This window comes from Dipodomys ordii, unplaced genomic scaffold, assembly GCF_000151885.1.
Source record: "Dipodomys ordii isolate 6190 unplaced genomic scaffold, Dord_2.0 Scaffold165, whole genome shotgun sequence".
Classification (NCBI taxonomy): domain Eukaryota; kingdom Metazoa; phylum Chordata; class Mammalia; order Rodentia; family Heteromyidae; genus Dipodomys; species Dipodomys ordii.
The window spans coordinates 953,094-972,775 of NW_012267381.1; the positions used below are offsets into that span (position 1 = coordinate 953,094).

The window sequence follows — 19,682 nt, forward strand, 5'->3', positions numbered from 1 at the left end:
GAAATGGAGGTGTGGTTCAAGTGGTTGACACACCAACCTTGGAGTGGGAAAAGCCCAGAAGGAATGCAAGGTCCTGAGTTCAAGCCCAGGTACTGGCACAAAATAAATAAATAAAGGTGAGGTGCATTGTCCATGCAATATTTATGAGCCCATGGAGCTTATACAACCTTCCAGCTGCACCCAAGTCACGTGGTCCATTGTCCTGTGACCCACGAGGAACATGTCCCCATGTTCTGCTATCCTCAGCCCTCCTTCTCTTCCCCCAGTCATGCCCTCCCTTTTTAACTCTTTTTTTCTCACATTCTAATATGGGTTATAAACTGGAGTCTGAACCAGTTATAATAGGAACTGTATCAGAGATTTGGAGCAAATGTGACTAAGATGATATACAGAAACCTCTTGCAAATTAATTTTGTATTAAATACACACACACACACACCACAGATAGCTCATAGAAAAACAGTGTAGGAAAATAAAAATTTCACAGAAAAAAATTATAGGTAGCTAATAAACATTTTTAAAGTTCAGCCTCATAGATCATGAATGTAAATTTATACATGAGCTAATTTCACATGAGCTCATTTCAGCTTACCAAATTGGCTAAGGTTTCTAACATCATATTTAATACTGGTAGCAAAGCTAACCACTAGCACTTTCTGCTGTCACGAGCTGTGGGCTACACAGGGTAGCAGCATTGCTTTCATATCCTACCTCGAGGGCAATTTGGTGCAAAGAAGGAATTTGGCACCATATGTCAAAAGCTTCTAGAAAGTTCATACCTATTAACTTGGCAATCCACCCCCATGAATCCATTCTCAGAAGACAAGTCATCAAAGATGTGTGAGCAAGGACATTCATTGCAATGTGATCCCCCATGCCAAAAAAAAAGTCTCAGGCCAAGCAGCATACCAGCAGTAGGGGAACAAATCCTGGTATGTTTATATAGGATACCTTTATACTTTAATTTCTATAAGTTCTTAATTAACAGCAGCGAAATTTTTAAGAAAGGAGCAGAGCATGCAGTTGCATGTACAGAAATGCTGCAATTTTTCTTTTTCTTTTAAGGCCTCTAACCAAGTGCTCATGGCTCATGCCTGTATTCCTAGACTCAGATGCTGAGATCTGAAGATTACGGTTCAGAGCCAGCCCAGGCAAGAAATTCTATGACATTGGACACTCTTACCTCCAGTTAATAACAACCACCACACACACACACACACACACACACACACACACACACATGCACGCACGCATGCACACACGCACGCACGCATGCACAAATCCAGAAGTGGAGCCATGTCTCAGGTGATAGAGCTACAGCCTTGAGCAGAGAAAGCTAAGAAACAGTAGCCCAAGCCCCAAAACGCACAACAGTAACAGTGAAAAACAAACAAACAAAAAAAACGGCCTCTAGATAAGGGAGCCCTGGGTTGTAAAAATTCAAATAGCTGCAGGGAGCCAAGTAGGTCTGGTAAGAGAGGCATAGCAGGAATTATGAGGCCGGTATTAAACCACAACATACATGTTTCCACTTAAAGGCATTGAACTTATTATTCAAATGCTAACATACGACTCTTATTGGTCTAGGTCTGCAGCTCACCCCTAAAGTCCACAACACAAACATCAGCTATTCTGACTTTTGGATTATGAGAAGACATGGATTATTTTAATCCCCCTCTATATTCTAATTTTTCTCCAATAGTCATAGACTATTTCTATTCACAGAAGAAAAAGGTTTAAAAAAAAAAAGCAATGGCTGCTAGAATGTAGGACACTACTGGTCAAGCACATGAGGCAGCCCAGACCAAAGGCCCTGACTTAGCATGGACAGATACTTGTTCCAGTCTCATTTCAGTGTGCCTAGACCTCCTGCAGGTGGCAGGCACTCCATCCACAGCTGGAGGCCAGGCCAGGCCTCAGAGAAGCCTCAGCATCTGCAGGGCCTGGGCTATGAATAGCTCATCCCTGGCATAGCAATCAGAGTGTTTATTCCCAGCCCAGCGCTACTGGAATCCACTCCCACTTTGATATAGACACATACACATGCACAAAAAAAAATGGGGTTAAAATAGCATAAATATAGAATGGCACCGTCTGCCACCTTTATTGGAAAGATACATAAGTGTGTGTACTTGCACGCACATTCTCTCTCTCTCTCTCTCTCTCTCTCTCTCTCTCTCTCTCTCGCTCTCCTTCTCTCTCTCTCTCTCTCTCTTTCTCCCCCCTCTCTCTCTCCAGGGAATCTCTGATTAAATGTTTAAAGAAGAAGGCAGTATGACAAGGCAGGGTGAAGACACAGTCCCTGGCGTGTTTCAGGAAGCCACAGAATCTCAGCCCAGCACATAACTGGGCCTTTCCAGACCCAGAGCCTAGTGATAGCTCAGTAGCCTCCATGAAGCTCATTTCCAGTTCTGTTTTTCAGAAGCCATCCAGCTGATTTATTTTTGCCTGTTAAGAGTATTTCCCTTTCCTGGTCAGAAACCTGAGCTAAATTTGAGGTAGGAGGTCCGGGTCCTCTCACGGAGCATCAGGGAACCCTCCCCCCTCTCCAAAGGACTTAGATTGATCAGCCACTAGCTTAATGTGTGTGTGTGTGTGTGTTTGTAGGTGCACCTGCACATGTGTATGCACACACACACACACACACACACACACACACACCAGTACTGGGGCTTGGACTCAGGGCCTGAGTACTGTCTCTTAACTTTTTGGTTCAAGGCAGGTACTCTACCAACTTGAGCCATAGCTCCACTTCTGGCTTTTGGGGTGGTTAATTGGAGATAAAAGATTTTCCTGCCCAGGCTAGCCTTGAACCACGATCCTCAGATCTCATCCTCCTATATAGATAGCTAGGATTACAAATATGAGCCACAAGCACCTAGCCAATTAGTTAAATTCAAAACAAGAAGTCACCAACCAGAGGTGCATTCTTTGACTCCCCTGTGTCACTCTTTAAAAAAAAAAGTCAGAATACAGTTGGTTTCATAGACTCTTCAGTTTCCCAAACACATGATCCAGCCCAGTGGGGCAGGCACCCTAGCTCTACTCCTATTCCTATAGAACCAGATGTTCAATGCATCCTTGAATTGTTGACACATGGCTCACTGGGGTTTATCAACCCATGAGGGGGCCTGGCAGGAGACTCTAACTGATTTCTGGAAGAGCTGATGAGTAAAGATTCACACTGTGTCACTGAGTGTCCCACACCGTTAACAATAAAAGAAGCTTACAGAGTATTAGGACATTAGAGAGTGGAGCCAGGGCTCCCCTGTGAGGCACCTCAATTAAAGTGAGTCAGTATTGACTTGGCCTTGGCTAAGCCCGCTGCTCAGAAGATTTGCATTTCCCTGAGCAGAGCTGTTATCACCGACCTGCCGGGCCGGTCGCCTCCGGTCCACTAGACAGGCAAACTGCTGCAGAAATTAAGCGATAAGGACAACAGAGCTTCATCAGATGCCAAGGGGAGCAGAGAGAAGAGCATGGTGGGGTAGCCCATGGTAGGCAAGAAGAGAGAGAAGAGGAATTAAGAAAAGCACTTTCAGTGTTTCCTGTGCCCATGTTGTCAGTGGGGAAAAGCCCCAACCCCCCCCCCCTCCAGCCTCACACACACACAATGGATTCCATGGACTCTGGCCTTCACAGGGAAATTGGAAGTCTTGCCAATTTCTTAAGGGAAAAGTCAGGGTAGTGGTTAAAAACACAAACCCTAGCATTACGCAGGCTAAGGTTCAAATGTTCATCCCATCACATAGTATTCTGGATGTTATGTGCCATCCCTAAGCCTTGAGGTGACCCCATTTATAATGTGGTATGATTTTGGCACCTATTTCATAGGGCTGTGTGTGCATGACACAACTGGTTTGCTCGGCGTAAGCACTCAGTTAAGTAGCACTTACTCATTGCTTATGTTTATATACAGCAAGTTTTTTGTTTGGTTTGGTTTGTATTGAGGCTTGAATTCAGGGCCTTGTGCACTGGCTTCATTTTTGTTTTGTTGTTTTTGCTTTCACTCAAGGCTGGCATGCTACCCCCTGAGCCTCTGATTCTGGCTTTTTTGCTGGTTAATTGGAGATGAGTGTCTTGGATTTGTCTGCCTGGACTGACTTCAAACTTCAGTCCTCACATCTCAGCTTCCTGGGTAGCTAGATTTACAGGTGGGAGCTACCAGCACCCAGCACCATGAGACAAGTTTGAATAACTAATCGCATTAATAGTAACTCACACTTAGTGGTCCCTTTACCTTCACATGTCATAATTTAGATCAGGAAAGGAGGGATTTTGTGACTGTCAGCAGTTAACAACTTTACTAAAGGTCAAGGATAAAGAAAAGATAATCATTTCTTGAGAAGTATTATTTATATTAAATAATGCTTTATTTGTACTAAATAGTATGACCATAAACATCAATGTACCTACCTGGGCATGGGGCTTCTAGAATCTTCCTCTCGATCTGTCAAGGCAGATTGTACTTTAGTGTGGATAAAGCTGTGTGTGTGAAGCAGGGCTGCCATAAATGTATGTGGGAGGAATTTGGAAGAGAAAGGAAGAACCAGTGATTTTTCCAGAAGTCATTCCCAGAGAACTGCTTTTCCTTTTCAATAAATGCAGAATTAAACCAGTATTTAGTAGGAGGTTTATCTACCCTCAGTCTTGACATGGGTATGGAGCTAGACCAATCTTCCCAAAGCTTGTGCAGAAGGCTGGCATTGTAGCTCAAGCGGTAGAACGCCTTGCCTAGCAGGCAATAGGCCCTGGGTTCAAACCCCAGGAACACCAAAATTTCTGCAGAAGTAATCCATATGCACAGGGTCACTCCAAACACTCAGGGCCACCTTTGAGCACAAAGGAGAGCCTAGAAGCAGGAAATAGAAGCCCATAAACCACTGTCCCCTGGAGCTTAACCTCAAGGCCCGGTGCTATCCCTGAGCTTTTTTGTTCAAGGCTAGCTAGCATTCTATCACTTGAGCCATAGCTCCTTTTCTGGTTTTTTTTTTTTTTAGGGGGGGGTTAATAGGAGATAAGAATCTCTCTCATAGACTTTTTATCCAGGCTAGCTTTGAACCATGATCCTCAGATTTGAACCTCTTGAATAGCTAGGATTACAGGTATGAGCCATGGGCACCCAGGCCACAGTTTTTGTTGTTTTTAACAGAATGATGAATTTGTCTCTTCTCAATGCAGGTCCAGTAATTCAATCAGAAGGCCCAGTGTTTGCAGGTGAGACAAAGCTGAAGCGACCAAGTCGAGAGATAAAAAGCGTAGCCACACCACCACCGCTGATGAGGCTGGTAGAGAAAGCCCCAGAGAGGCCCAAGAAAGGAGAACCCAGTGCCCTTTCCCCAAAGGATCCCCATTCATCCCTATGTCAGCCCTTCCAAGGCATGAAGAATGAGTCTTTGGGGTCACCTGTCATACCCAGTAGTACCATGGGAGCAACAAGAAGAGGGACATCATTTAGGTTCCGAGATGAAGACTTTTATTCTACATTTTCAATAAACATGGTTCCGGAAGATGATGACACGGAAGAGGAAATCCAAGAGGAAGAACAACTTCTGATGGCTGGTATGCACTCACCCCATTCTCCTTCCAACCAGCAAAGAAATCCATTCCTCGGGACATCAACCACCCGAGTCCAAAATAATGATTTTGACAAAAATGCTGATAATAGTCGAGGTAATTCTTTAAGAAGAAGGGAACCCAAGCTTGGCTCACTCAGAATAAACAATACAATGGAGCCAGTGACAAAGCAGCAAGACTCCAGCCTGTCTGATGAGGAGCCTACCACAGATAATGACAGCGATGGCAGTGAAGATGAGAAAAAGACCGAATCCCAACCCAGTCAAGAAGACGGACTCAATGCTGAAGATCCATATCCCAATCGAGGCTCTGTGGAAGCACCTGGAGTCCATGACTACGAAAGAGATTGGCAACACTATTTAAATGATTCCAGAAATTCTTTTGACTGCTTGCTTTCCGGTAGACCCATAGCTCCAAGATCATCAGTGAATTCCTATACCACTCCTGGGCCATTGGTGCAATCTGCTCTGATAGATGACATGTCAGTAGACATGTCAGTGTCGTCTATTTTAGTTCACGGTTCAGAGCTGGAGGAAAACTCAAGATTCAACGCTCGTCGACCACTGTCCCCTATTAGAAGTAGGAATCCATTTGCCAGCACTGAAAACCACAATATTTTTCTGGTAAACACGACCCATGAATTTGATGTCAGGGGAGCAGAGCACATTACTTTAACAAGCCAACCCCAGGGGGCTTCGTTATACGCAGAAGAGTTATTACTAAATCCTCAAGGCAGTTTGTCCTCAGTGGACAATCCCAGACCTTCTCGATCAAGAATGGACTTACAAGGCCACTTGCACATGCCTGAGTCCCTGCAAGAAGCTATACCTTTTACTTTCTTTGCAGTGTCTGATTTCACAAGTCAAAATGATGGTGAGGCCAACATAGCAGTCTCTGGCTTTACAGATGAGAAGGGGGAGACTGAGACAAAGGCAGACCCTGAGAAGCTCAAGAAATTGCAAGAAAGGTGAGGAATGCTCACAACTCCGTATAAAATATACACATATTATCTTCCTTTTCTTCCTTCCCAGTGCTAAAATAAGCATTGCTTTCATTAGAAAGTCCTGGGAGGGTCTGGGAAGGTGGCTCAGTGGTAGAGTTCTTGCCTTGCATGCATGATGCCCTGGGTTCGATTCCTCAGCACCACATAAGCAGAAAAAGCTGGAAATGGTACTATGGTTCAAGTGGTAGAGTGCTAGCCTTGAGCTGAAGAGCTGACAGACAGCACCCAGGCCCAGAGATCAGGTCCCATGACCAACAACAACAACAAAAAAAGTCCTGGGAATTTTAAATCACAGATAGGCTCTTTCTTGTCATTTTAATGTTGATTGTTTGGAGGAAAATGCCCCTCTTTTGTTGCTTTTACATTTGTGTGTGTGTGTGTGTGTGTGTGTGTGTGTGTGTGCGCACACCAGGCATCAGTGATTCATGCCTGTAATCCTAGATATTCAGGAGGCTGATATCAGAGGACCAAGGTTTGAAGCCAGTCTGGGCAGGAAAATCCATGAGACTTATCTTCAATTAACCACCAAAAAGCCAGATGGGAAAGATAGGATGCAAGTGGTAGAACATCAGCCTTGAGCAGAAAAAGCAAGGCCCTGGCCCTGAGCTCAAACTCCAGTAACACACACACACACACACAGATACATACATACACCCACGTGTGTGTGTATGTATGTATGTATGTATATGTACAGAGAAAAGTTTAGTATTTCTACTCAATTTCTTTTTTTTTGTTGGGTCCAGTCGTGGGGTCTGAACTCTGGGCCTGGGCACTGTCCCTCAGCTCTTCAGCTCAAGGCTAGCACTCTACCACTTGAGCCACAGCACCACTTCTGGCTTTTTTCTGCTTATGTGGTGCTGAGGAATCGAACCCAGGGCCTCATGCATGTGAGGCAAGCACTCTACCCCTGAGCCAACTTCCCAGCCCCTTTCTATTCAATTTCTTCAGTATTCCTAAAGTGGGTTTCCCCCCCCCCCTCTATACCATAACTTTAACAAAGGAAAACTTGCAGATATAAGGATTTCTGGGGGCTACACAATCCTACCTCTTCTCTCCAGCAATTAGAAACCAGGAATTTTTATGGAAAGGTTGCTGTCTCCCTAGAGTATGAACTATACAGCACTTGAAGTTCACAGCTCTCCCTCATGGGACTAAACGCAAATCTTACCAACAATTTTAGAATTGGAACCTTCCAAAGTAAAAGACTGTTCCCAAACAGTTACCATAGTTACCTACATCGCTGAAGGGCTGCACTAGGTTAACCACTGCCTCCATTATAAGGGCTCTTTCTCATGCATCAGAGAGGAAGAAAAAAAAAGATCTTTTCCAATTGCCCTTTTCTTTGATCTTTTTCTCTTGATGTGACTTTGGGAATTTGATGGCTACAAAATTGGATAGTTTTCAAAGCCATCATTAAGCAATGTCAAAATTCTACCATTTCATTTATGGTAGGTGTTTACTGTGTCCTTATATTAGCTTACTGATCTGAAAATTGATTCTTGAAATGTAAGCCTTCTTTGGGTACGTTGGAATGGCTTATTTGGGCCATTAGTTATCCTATTGCTACGCATCTGTAAACAGAAAAGTTTAATTCATTCAGTGATATATATAATCTTCTAAGATTGTGTGTGTGTGTGTGTGTGTGTGTGCTAGTACACAAAAAAAGCCCACTCTGGGCCTTGTGTTCATGTTTGGCTTCTTTTGCTCAAAGCTAGGGCTCTACCACTTGAGCCCCACCTCCACTTCTGGCTTTTTGCTGGTTAAATGCAGAAAACTCTCATGAATTTGGCTTTCCAGCCAACTTTGAATTGCAGTCCTCAGATCTCAGCCTTCTGAGTAGCTAGGCAACTAGTTTATAGTCTGTGTGTGTGTGTGTGTGTGTGTGTGTGTGTGTGTGTGTGTGTGTGTGCGCGCGCGCGCATGCGCGCGCTGTCCTGAGCTCAGGGCCTAGATCTGTCCCTGAGGTCTTTTGTTCAAGTCTAGCACTATACCACTTGAGCCACAAAAAATAGCTTCAGGCATACTTGTCACAAGTCCTGATTCCCATCACCAAAGTGACACCTTTGGGCTCAAAGTAATTTTTTTTTCACATGCATGTGGTTACTTGAAACTATTATTTAACAAATGCTTTATTAATGTTCATCAAATGCTCTGTTGTTTCTATGGACCTTATACTCTTAATGGACCTTATACTCTTATGATTTCAAAAATGTCTAATTAGGAAATATTTTAAAATACAGACTTGAAAGAAAGACACCTTTGGGCTGGGAAGGTGGCTCAGTGGTAGAGCGCTTGCCTTGCATGCATGAGGCCCTGGGTTCGATTCTTCAGCACCACATAAGCAAAAAGAAAAAAGCCAGAAGTGGTGCTGTGGCTCAAGTGGTAGAGCGCTAGCCTTGAGCTTAAGAGCCGAGGGACAGTGCCCAGGCCCAGAGTTCAGGCCCCACGACCGGACCCCCCCAAAAAAAAAGAAAGACACCTTTAACCTTCCATTCAGAGATAAGTGTTGCTGAAAAAAATGTTTTCAGTCTTTCATTTTTGCATATGGATGCAAATTTTAGTATGGCACCAAGATTCAAACTCAGGGTCTCATACTTGCTAGACTAAGGCTCAGATGAGTAGTTCTTCCCGAGTAGCTATAATTCCAGTTTTTTGTTTCCTTCATTCCTTCTTTTCTTTTCTTTTTTCTTTGTTGTTGTTGGGGTTTGTTTTAGTCAGTCTCACCACAAAGCCCCAGGCTGATCTAGAACTCATGATCCTCCTGCATTTGCCTCCTGGGTGCTTGAAACAACATTTTAAGTTCTGAGTTTTAACTATTTGTGATTAGTGAACAGATATTCTATTGCGTGTTTTCTCTGTATTTTGCTGAATTTAATTGTTTATAATATCTTGTCTGTGGTTGTTTCCTATATAAATGATTTCCACAGTGAATAATAATTTCTTTTCCTCCAAAACCCTATTTTGGGCTACTTTTTTTTTTTTTTTTACTGTGAAAATACCGTACAGAGGGGTCACAATTACAAGGCTACATTTTGTTGTTGTTGTTGTTGTTTGGGTCCGGTCGTGGGGCCTGAACTCTGGGCGTGGGCGCTGTCCCTCAGCTCTTCAGCTCAAGGCTAGCGCTCTACCACTTGAGTCACAGCAAGGCTACATTTTTTTAACTCAAGGCCTCATGCTTCCTATGTCAGCCCTCTACTGCTTGAGTCATGTTCCCAGCTCTCACTATTTTTTGTTTTAATCTTATCGTATTACCTAAAGTTTCTAGGACTACAGATTTTACATTGAATATGAGTGTTGTCATTTGAGTCTCCACTGAGGGATAAGGTTCTAACCTTGTAACTGCTGATGAAAGGCAATGCACTGTATAAGGTCTGTAATGTGCATTGTTTCATGGCACTGGCACCTCACACCTGAGATCCGAGAAATGAGGTTCAGTCAGAAGACTGGGCAGACAAATCCCCAAGACTCTTAACTTCAATGATCTAGCAGAAAGCAGGAACTGAAAACTTGGTTCAAGTGGTAGAGTGTTAGCCATGGGAAGGGGAAGCCAAGTAAAGGTCCCCCCACAAAAGAAAGCCCTCCACTTTTCCATTCTCACCACCATTTTATGAACACTCAAGTGTCCATAACCATTTTCCTTCTGGAAATATTCTCATTTTATTTTAAAAACATACATTTGTTGTAGTGCAGCTCTAGATTCAGTTCCTGATTCTACCAACTATTAGCTTGCTGTGGTTTGAGAAAATGTTCCTTCATTTTCTGGAGCTATTTTTTTTCCATGTAGAAAAGAGAAGTAACAATATCTTCTCTTGCCCCCAAAACAGTGAAAATTCAATGAGGTCCAAAATATTTACCCCAACCAATGTACCTAATATACAGTAAATACTCATCCGTAGAGCTATACTGAAATCTAGCTACCATTCCATTCATATGGCATAAGATAGGGTTCTAATGTCTTTTTCTGTCTTCTTTTTCCTCCTCCTCCTTCGCTGTTATCCAGTTGTCAGTCTATGACTTCTTTTGCATTTAAGGTCCCTTACCAGTCAGTATACATTACCATTAACACTTTGGTTAATCTGCCTGATATTGCATGCACTGTACACCTTTACTTATTATAGATTTACTGTTTGATATAGTAAAACACCCTTTATTATCCTCTTTAAAAAAGTTATTGCCCTTCCTCATTTAATTGTATTGAGATCTCAGAAAGTGTGGTCTATGTTTTTTATGCCCCAGTACCTTGCCAGTATGTACAAAACTGTTATAGCACAGAGTAGTTGTATAGTCTCTATTCTTTTATTGTCTGTCCACATATATATATAATACAGCTTGGAAAAGATGCTATTAAAAAGCTTCCTACTTTATTCTTTTCTATTGAATTGATCAATTTCCAAAATGTATTAAAACCTTCTGCTATGATTTGGATTTGCCCCATTCTCTTTTGTATCTATAGGAGTTTTATTTTTATTTATTGCATTAAGACTAATGACTGATTCCCAGCACTATCTCCCCCCCCAAAAAAGGCTAATTTTCTTTAGCCGTGGATTCTATTTTATTTATTAGTATTGCTATGCCTGTAAAAAAAAAATTCTTTTTTTAATTCCCCAGAAATCCTTTTATCTCTGGTTGTTCCTTTTACAAAACAGTAGGCTAAATCCTCTGGAATCTTCTCAAGAAGATTCCTGCATTCCATAAACTATCCACTTCCTCTACCATCAGCAGAGCCCTCCCTTGGTCCCCTCTTCTTTATGCTGCTGGCCCCATGGCTGTAACAGAAGATGGCTGTTGTCTCATGAAGGAAGAAAAGGGTGGCTGAGAAAAGAGGCCACCAGCATAGATGCCCTGGTAGCTGTGTGTCTTGCTTCCTCTCCATCCTTTTCCCTAAATGGAAGGTTTTGAGTGAGTATTTGTGAACAGAGTTTGAACGCTTGGGCTATAAAGCTAGCTCCGTTTCACAGCACTCCTCTCCATGTTGATTGGGAGCGAGATCCTGGCTCTGCTGCTTCTCTTTCTCAGGGCAACTGGGCTCACAATTTACTTATTTATTTTGGTGCCCAGCACTGATGGTTCACACTTGTAATCCTAACTGCTCAGGAGGCTAAAATCTGAGGACTGCAGCTTGGAGCCAGCAAGGCAGGAAAGTCCATGAGACTCTGATCTCCAATAAACTACTCAGAAAAAGCCAAAAGTGGTGCTGTGGCTCAAGTGGTAGAGCACCCCAGGATCAGCAAAAATAAATAAATAAATATAATATAATATAACAACAATAACAAAAATGCCAGTACTGGGGCCTTCTCACTCGGATTTTTTACTCAATGCTGGCATTCTACTACTTAAAACACACCTCCACTTCTGGGTTTTTGCTGGTTAATAAGAGATAAGGATCTCATCGACTTTTTCTCCCTGGCTGGCTTCAAATCTAGATCCTCTGATCTCAGCCTCCTTGAATAGTAGGATTATAGGCATGAGCCACTGGCACTCAGCAAATTCTGTTCCTTTTCACTGAATTTCCCTTTCTTGGAGATGACAATGTCTAAAGAAACAAAGTTTTTTGTTTTGTTTTGTTTCTGGGTTTTTTCTTGTTGTTGTTTGTTTTTTGTTTTGGGTTGTTTTTTGGTTTTTTTGGTCAGTTGTCAGGCTTGAACTCTGGGTCTGGGCACTGTCCTTCAGTTCTTCAGGTCAAGGCTAGTGCTCTACGACTTGAGCCACAGAGCCACTTCCGATTTTCTGGTGGTTAATTGGAGAAAAGAGTCTCACGGACTTTCCTGCCCAGGCTGGCTTTGAACTGCGATCCTCAGATCTCAGCCTCCTGAGTAGCTAGGATTACAGGAGCCACTGGTGCCCCAGCTCAGAGATTTTTTTTTTTAATATTCAAAACATTGTCCATTTCTTCCCCTTTGATTGTAGTCATGAACTAGTTTCTTTTTACTGACAACCCCAGACCTATGAAAATTCAAAAGAAAAGAAAAATTGCTGTCAGCTTCTTTCAGCACTCTTAACATGAATATCATCCAGCTATCCTTCGCTTGCCATTTATTAGACACACATATTTTTGCTTACATTTTCATTCATTCTGTCCTTATCAACTTCTAGCAGCTCCCATTCTGGAATGTAGGATGGCATGCAGCACTTGTTGCTCATGTTCAGGTTTGTTGGTGCATCACTTATTCAAACTGGCACCTATTGCGTAGTCTCTGGGAGGCAAAACTTAGCTTGTACAGTTTGTAGAGCAAGTCCATAGTCCGGCACCTGGGCTGTTCCAACCCTGGGAAGCAACCAAGCAGATAAGAAAACAAAATCCTCAGATGACACCAGGAACTTGTCCCAAGTCACATTATTTAAAAGGCAGCCAAGTCACATGACTTAAAGGGCAGCCCTCAAACCCCAGATCCCTGGTGGTAAATCCTGTGAGGTGGTGACAGCAGGCCTTCCAGCAGTTTCTTCTGGAGACTTCTCCTCACCTCTGTTCTCACTGCAGTACTGGGAATTGAACCCAGGAACTCCTGCATGCTTCATCTAAGTACATGCCTCTCACTCCCTTCTTTCTTTGTGGTGGTTGTGTTGGTCCCAGAGAGCTCACATGTATCAGTGATTACAGTAGAGCCCATGTGTACTCATTACCTGACTTATGAAATCGTGGTAACTCCTCTGTACATCCCCTTAATAATAATAATTTAAATAATAATTTTAAAAAAGAACCTGGGGGCTGGGAATGTGGCTTAGTGGTAGAGTGCTAGCTTTGAGCAAAAGAAGTTCAAGGACAGTGCCCAGGCCCTGAGTTCAAGCCCCAGGACTGGGGGGGGGGGGGGAGGGAGGGAAGGGGAGGATCAGAGAGGCAGTGGGTAGATCCCAGAAGTCATCTTGGGCAGGCCCATAGTGGGAGAGGAGAAAATTTCCTTTTTCTTCCTTTTCCCATGAGCACCCTGAGAACTGACACTCTGTGGAAACTTCAAATGTGGAGACTCCTGGTCACGAGGGCTTGTTTTCCCTTTAGTCTCCTGGAGGAGGACTCTGAGGAGGAAGGAGACTTATGTCGCATCTGTCAGATAGCTGGGGGTTCCCCCACCAACCCGCTCCTGGAGCCCTGCGGCTGTGTGGGAAGCCTACAGTTCGTTCACCAAGAGTGCCTGAAAAAGTGGCTGAAAGTGAAGATCACATCAGGTAGGTGCGGAGAGAAGAGCTCAAGTACACAGCCACACGTGATTAATCTGAGCCACCACAGCGTGGGCCTCGGAGCCTGTCAACTGCTAAGTTCCAAGGAAATGTGGCCTAGCCTGGGATTCTTTTTCCCAAAACACTGTCTTCAAATGACAGAAGGGAAATGAATGTGATTTGTTTTTGCTTGGTTTTGTGTAGGTACTGGGGCTTGATCGCGGGGCCTAGGCATTGTCCCTGAGCATTCAAGGCTAGTGCTATACCACTTGAGCCACAGCTCCTACTTCGTGTTTTGGTGGTTAATTAAAGAGTCACTTGGGTTTCCCTGCTTGGGTTGGCTTTGAACTGTGATCCTCAGATCTCAGCTTCCTGAGTAGCTAGGATTATATGCATGAGCCACGAACTCCTGGGCAAATGTGTTGGAGATTTTTTGTTCGTTTGTTGTTTTTAAGTCTGAGAGATCGATTCTGGAAACATTTGCCATGGGATCCTCCTGCTTGAAGCAGAGGTGCTAAGCCTGCCCTTCCACAAGGAAGGAAGTGGAAGAAATGGGAACCTCCCAATAGGGGAGGTTCAGGAGACACCATCCCCAGTGGCCATGCACAGCCAGTAGGCCCTCTGCAAAATTCATTCAGAAAGACCATCATGAGAGACTCCCCCTCCAAACACACACCGTTTATCTTCCTTGTATTTGGGGGAAGGAGGATTGAGGGCACCTAGGAACTCAAGCAAAGCTGCTTGTTGACAGCTGAGTTTAAATTTTTTTTAAAAAAAGCGTTGATCTGATTTTCTACAACCATATTCGAGAAAGAGATTTCACTGCGTGGGTTTTGTCAGTTTGATCTTATAACGGAGTGTGAGGTCCCTTCTCAACTCCCCAGGGAGGAGATAACCTAAATATAGCCACATCAGTAAGTCAGCTATAGTTTTCTTGGCAGAAGATGGAAGATTTCTTTAAAACATGGGTTTGGGAATGAACGCCAATTTTAACAAAAAATTGTGGATATCAATGGAAGCAACTCAATTAGAAAATAGCTATGTCTTTCAGGCACCTCTCTCCCTAGCTCCCTCTCTCTCTCTCCCTCTTTCTCTCTCCTCCCTCTCTCTGAAACCTTTATTCTGTGGCTAGAGCCTCTCCTCTCCCAAATTTTTATCTATTCTATGCTGTCTAAGAGACCTGGGGCTTTACCCTGTCCCCGTGGGGTATTGCTGCTCTACCTTCACCAAAGACAGCACTCCATTTGATCAGAGAATGGACACAGGGACCCGTCACATTAACTCTCTCATTCCTAAAGTCTCTTCCCATGTTTCACCAGCATAAGAAATACAGAATCATTCCTGAGATGCTTAAATATAAGCAAAGAACTTTTTCTAGTAATAAGGGTAGTAATAATTCTGCCATATAATGCTTTATCTTAGTAGAAATTTGAGTCAATTAAATACCTAGACTAGCCAACACCAGTAGCTCACACCTGTGATCCTAGCTACTCAAGAGGCTAAGACCTAAAGGATCACAGTTCCAGGCTAGCTAAGGCAGAAAAGTCAGTGAGACTCTTATCTCCAGTTCACCAGAAAAAACCCTGACTTGAGGCATGGCTCAAATGATCGAGCTCCAAACATGGAAAAACAGATAGTGAGTATGTATGATGCCCCTAAGATCAAACCCCCCTCCCACCCACCCCCCAAAAAGCAAGCAAAAACAAAATCTAGTGCAGAAAGAAAAAGGAGCCATGAAATGGATCATTTAAAAATTATATTGAAGGCTCATAAATGCCAATACGGGTATGATCGTGTTTGGCAAGATTAGGATGGAAGACACATGGAATGCTGAGGAGCCAAAAGCATTGCTGGATGGGATGGTGCTAAAATAGGAGACAGCAAGGAAACAACATGCAGATGAGAGATCACAGTTCATCCACCCCTTTTAAAAGTCTCTATCATTTACTCTTGTTTTTATATCTCATGGGGAAATAGAACTGGCATAAAAAAAAGTCTGCAAAGCCCAGATTACTCAATAGATACAGTTAAGGAGTTAAGTTCTGTGTTTCCTAATTAGCATGCGCGCACCAAAACGCAGTGCCTGCGTGGGGGGAGGGGGAAAGAGGTGTGCCTTTTTTTTTTTTTCTTAAAATAGCCACAGTTTTTTAGCTCCTACTTTTGTATTAGGAAGTAGGGTGGGGGGGGGGGGATGTGCTAATTTAGAATGCAAGTTTTTATTTACAAACAACATAACCCCTTCCCCCAGCACAGGAAACCCTTTCATGTTTCTTTCCCCAAATGAGGCTGAGTTGGGATTTAGTAGAGGCTGGTCCCCTGACACCATTGTAACTCATACCAGCATGTGGCTCCTCACTCCCTTACTTTTCTCAGATAAGAATCTGGCATGGGAAGGACTAAGGGTCGATTTTTAAGCCACTGATGGGAGTATAGCTTCCTTACAAATTTATTTTCCTTTTTCTTGGATCTATGTGAGATCTACAAGAAAAAAAAAAAAGAATTAAGCCCACTATTAGTCTTGTTATTATTATTATTATTGTTGTTGTTGCTGCAAACACCTGTGTTACAGACTCGGCTCCCATGTCACAATTGCAGTTTTATGAACCATTATGTTGATATATTTAAACAGAAACAAAACTTGTTATTTAAAAGTCATGAGGATTTCACGTCCATGAAGCTTGTATAATGAATGATTACAAAGGGAAATTTTCAGATCTCAGCTTCAAGGTCATTTTCTTCAGAGGATGACTGACTTTTAATGAAGGTCAAGAAAGCTTACCATAACACACACAAATTCAGTCTCAAAACATCACCTGCCCAAAGTGCCAACACAGATTGTATATAATGGGTGTGTGTGTGTGTGTGTGTGTGTGTGTGTGTGTTCAGAACACTTAGATCTGTTCTCTTACACAGAATCTCTGTCTCATTTAAGGAGCTGATCTAGGCACTGTGAAGACCTGTGAAATGTGTAAACAAGGCCTATTGGTCGACCTGGATGACTTCAACATGACTGAGTTCTATCAGAAGCACCAACAATCCCGGGTAAGAAACACCCAGCCCACTGGGCCTCAGACTCACAGGGGTTAGAGCCACTGAACCTTTAGGGGTACTGGGGATCAAACTCAGGGCCTCAAGTCTCCTGATCTAGCATTCTCCCAGGAGCCACACCCTAGTATAACTCTCTCTGATCTAAAGAATGTCCATTGCACTTTGAGGAGTCCTATCACTAAAGTGGAATACTGGAACATTGGAAAGGCTCAGTCATCCTGGATTTGCTGAAGTAATAGCAAGAAGAGAAAAAGAAAAATAATGCAAGATCCTGGAGGAGATAGTCCCTGACATAAATATCGAATAACTCTTGGGTAAGAAGGAACTGCTTTGCTTAAGGTTAATAAGCATGTAGTCAATGCTTACTGGATGCCTCTCAACACCGAGTGAAACAAGGAATGGCATAAGTGGAGACAAGTCTCTTGGGCATTGGGATTGCATTTCTAAAACTGTGAAAAAGTTAATTAACCTCAGGTGGGAAGGTGATTTGGGCCCAAGGTAATAGTTAATCACCCAATTCTCCAGTAAACAATCTTTCATTTAGAAGGACACTCTCCAAGATCGAAGTCACAAGCCATATGTGGCTAATAAGAAGGTGGCCAATTCTAATCAAGATGTGCCGTTAAGTGATAAATATGCAACCCATTTCAAATTACACCCCCCCAAAAAGAGTAAACTATCACACAATTTTATTTTATTTTATTTTTTTGCCAGTCGTGGGGCCTGAACTCTGGGCCTGGGCACTGTCCCTCAGCTCTTCAGCTCAAGGCTAGTGCTCTACCACTTGAGCCACAGCGCCACTTCCAGCTTTTTCTGCCTACTTATGTGGTGCTGAGGAATCGAACCCAGGGCCTCATGCATGCAAGGCAAGTGCTCTACCACTGAGCCACCTTCCCCGCCCTATCACACGATTTTATATGTACACTATATTAGTTGATGTTTCAAGATTAGAAAAAAGTACTTGAGTCTGGCTAACTTCATAAAGAAAGCAGGTTTGGGGCTACAAGGCCAGAGGCTGGCTGACTCCCCCATCATGGGGAGGACCAAAAACAAAAACAAAACACATTTATTTTACTTAGCTCACTGTTGTCTACACAAGGTCCAAGGGCCCACATCCTGTAATAGTCTTCTTACTGGTCGTGTACCCAGCTGGATATAGCATCACATGGTGAAAGACAGGAAGCATGCATGTCTCCTGTCTCTCTCCCTTCTCTGCACTCATGGAGACTCCATCCTGATGACCTTATCTAATTCTAATCACTTCCTGAAGGCCTCGTGTCCCAACACCACAGGCAGCTTAAATTTCTACCTCCCTCTCTCCCTCTCTCCCCCTCTCCCCCTCTTTCCCTCTCTTTCCTTCTCCTCCTTTCCCTTTTACCCCTCTCCCTCTCCTTCTCCCTCTTTATCTTCCTCCCTCGTTTTTCTCTTCTCTCTCTCCCTCTCTCCTCCTCTCTCTCTTTCTCTTTCTCCCTCCCTCCCCCCCTTTCTCTCTGGTACTAGGATTTTGAACTCAGGACCTCAGGCTAGCTAACTGGGTATACTATCCCGACTGAGTCATACCCCCTGCCCTTTTTTGCTTTAGTTTTCTTAGTAGGGCCTCATATCTATGCCCAGGCCAGCCTGGACAGCAGTTCTATTTATGTAACTAGGATGAAAAGCATAAGAACTTTCTTGTCCAGGCTGGCTTCAAACCACTGTCCTTCCAATATTTGCCTCTGGAATAGCTTAGAGTCAAAGATGAGCCACCATACTCAGCTTCTTTTTTAAGGCAGAGTTTCACAATGTAGGCCTATCTTCCTGCCTCCATCTCTCTGATTGCTGGGATTATAGGTGTACACCATCATACCCAGCTAGTTTCCACCATCTTCAATATGTCAGAGTGGGCACAGTAGCTTCCCCTGACTAAAATGAAATACCTGAGACAATTAAGCTATAATGTGTAGCGGGCTCCAGTGGTTCACACCTGTAATCCCAGCTACTCAGGATGCTGAGATCTGAGGATCACTCCAAAAAGCCAGAAGTGGTGCTGGGACTCAAATGGTAGAGTGCTAGCCTTAGGCAAAAAGAAGCTCAGGGACCATTCACAGGCCCTGAGTTCAACCCCAGGACTGGCAAAACAAAAAACACAAAAGATACAAGGTGTATTTCAGCTCACGGTTTCAGGCCCAGACTGATCTGCCTCACGGCTTTGTGCCCGTGACAAGGGGCAGCACAACATGGTAGTAGCATGTGGCAGAGCAAACCACTCACTATCTCGTGCCCAAGAAGCAGAGAAAGAAAACAGAAGAGACTGACACCCCACATCTCCATCAAAGGCACACCCCACGTGACGTAAGGACCTCTTATGAAGCCTCACCTCCCATGAGCTCCAATACTGTCATCCTGGGGACCAAGCCTTGAATGCATGGGTCTTAGGGGTGCACTCATCCGTCCACAGCCATGAGGATTAAATTTCAACCCATGAACCCTTTGGGAAAAGGCTTAACCCATATCTGAACCATAGTGTACATCTTATTTCAAAGACTTCCTATACATCCCAGCTTAGCACATAAATAGCATCAGAACCACAAGGAAAAAGCTGAAAAGTCAACGTGTCTTAGATCCACAGGAAAAGTATGATCACAATGTAAACCACTGTCTCTAAAACTAGACAGACAGACAGATAGAGAAGACTGTCACTTACCATGGGAACCAGTGCTGAGTATAGAAACTTGTAATTAGTGAGTTACTCAGTGTGGACAAGTGTAAAGGGATCCTGCCATAGGAGGTCCTCTAACTTTTTTTTTGTCAGTCATGGGGCTTCAACTCAGGGCCTGGGCACAGCCCCTGAGCTGCTCTTTCTTTCACGGCTAGCACTCTACCTCTTTGAGCTACAGCACCACTTCTAGTTTTCTGGTGGTTA

General features: G+C 43.5%; 1 protein-coding gene across 1 annotated transcript in view; it reads left to right on the plus strand.

The window, feature by feature from the left end:
* The window catches only part of March10 (membrane-associated ring finger (C3HC4) 10, E3 ubiquitin protein ligase), an 84,334-nt gene that overhangs the window by 47,289 nt on the left and 17,363 nt on the right, over window positions 1-19,682 (plus strand). The window contains exons 5-7 of the mRNA XM_013033265.1: window positions 5,182-6,544; window positions 13,575-13,741; window positions 16,665-16,774. Of these exons, the coding sequence (XP_012888719.1) occupies window positions 5,182-6,544; window positions 13,575-13,741; window positions 16,665-16,774 (1,640 nt within the window). The remainder of the gene's footprint in view (window positions 1-5,181; window positions 6,545-13,574; window positions 13,742-16,664; window positions 16,775-19,682) is intronic.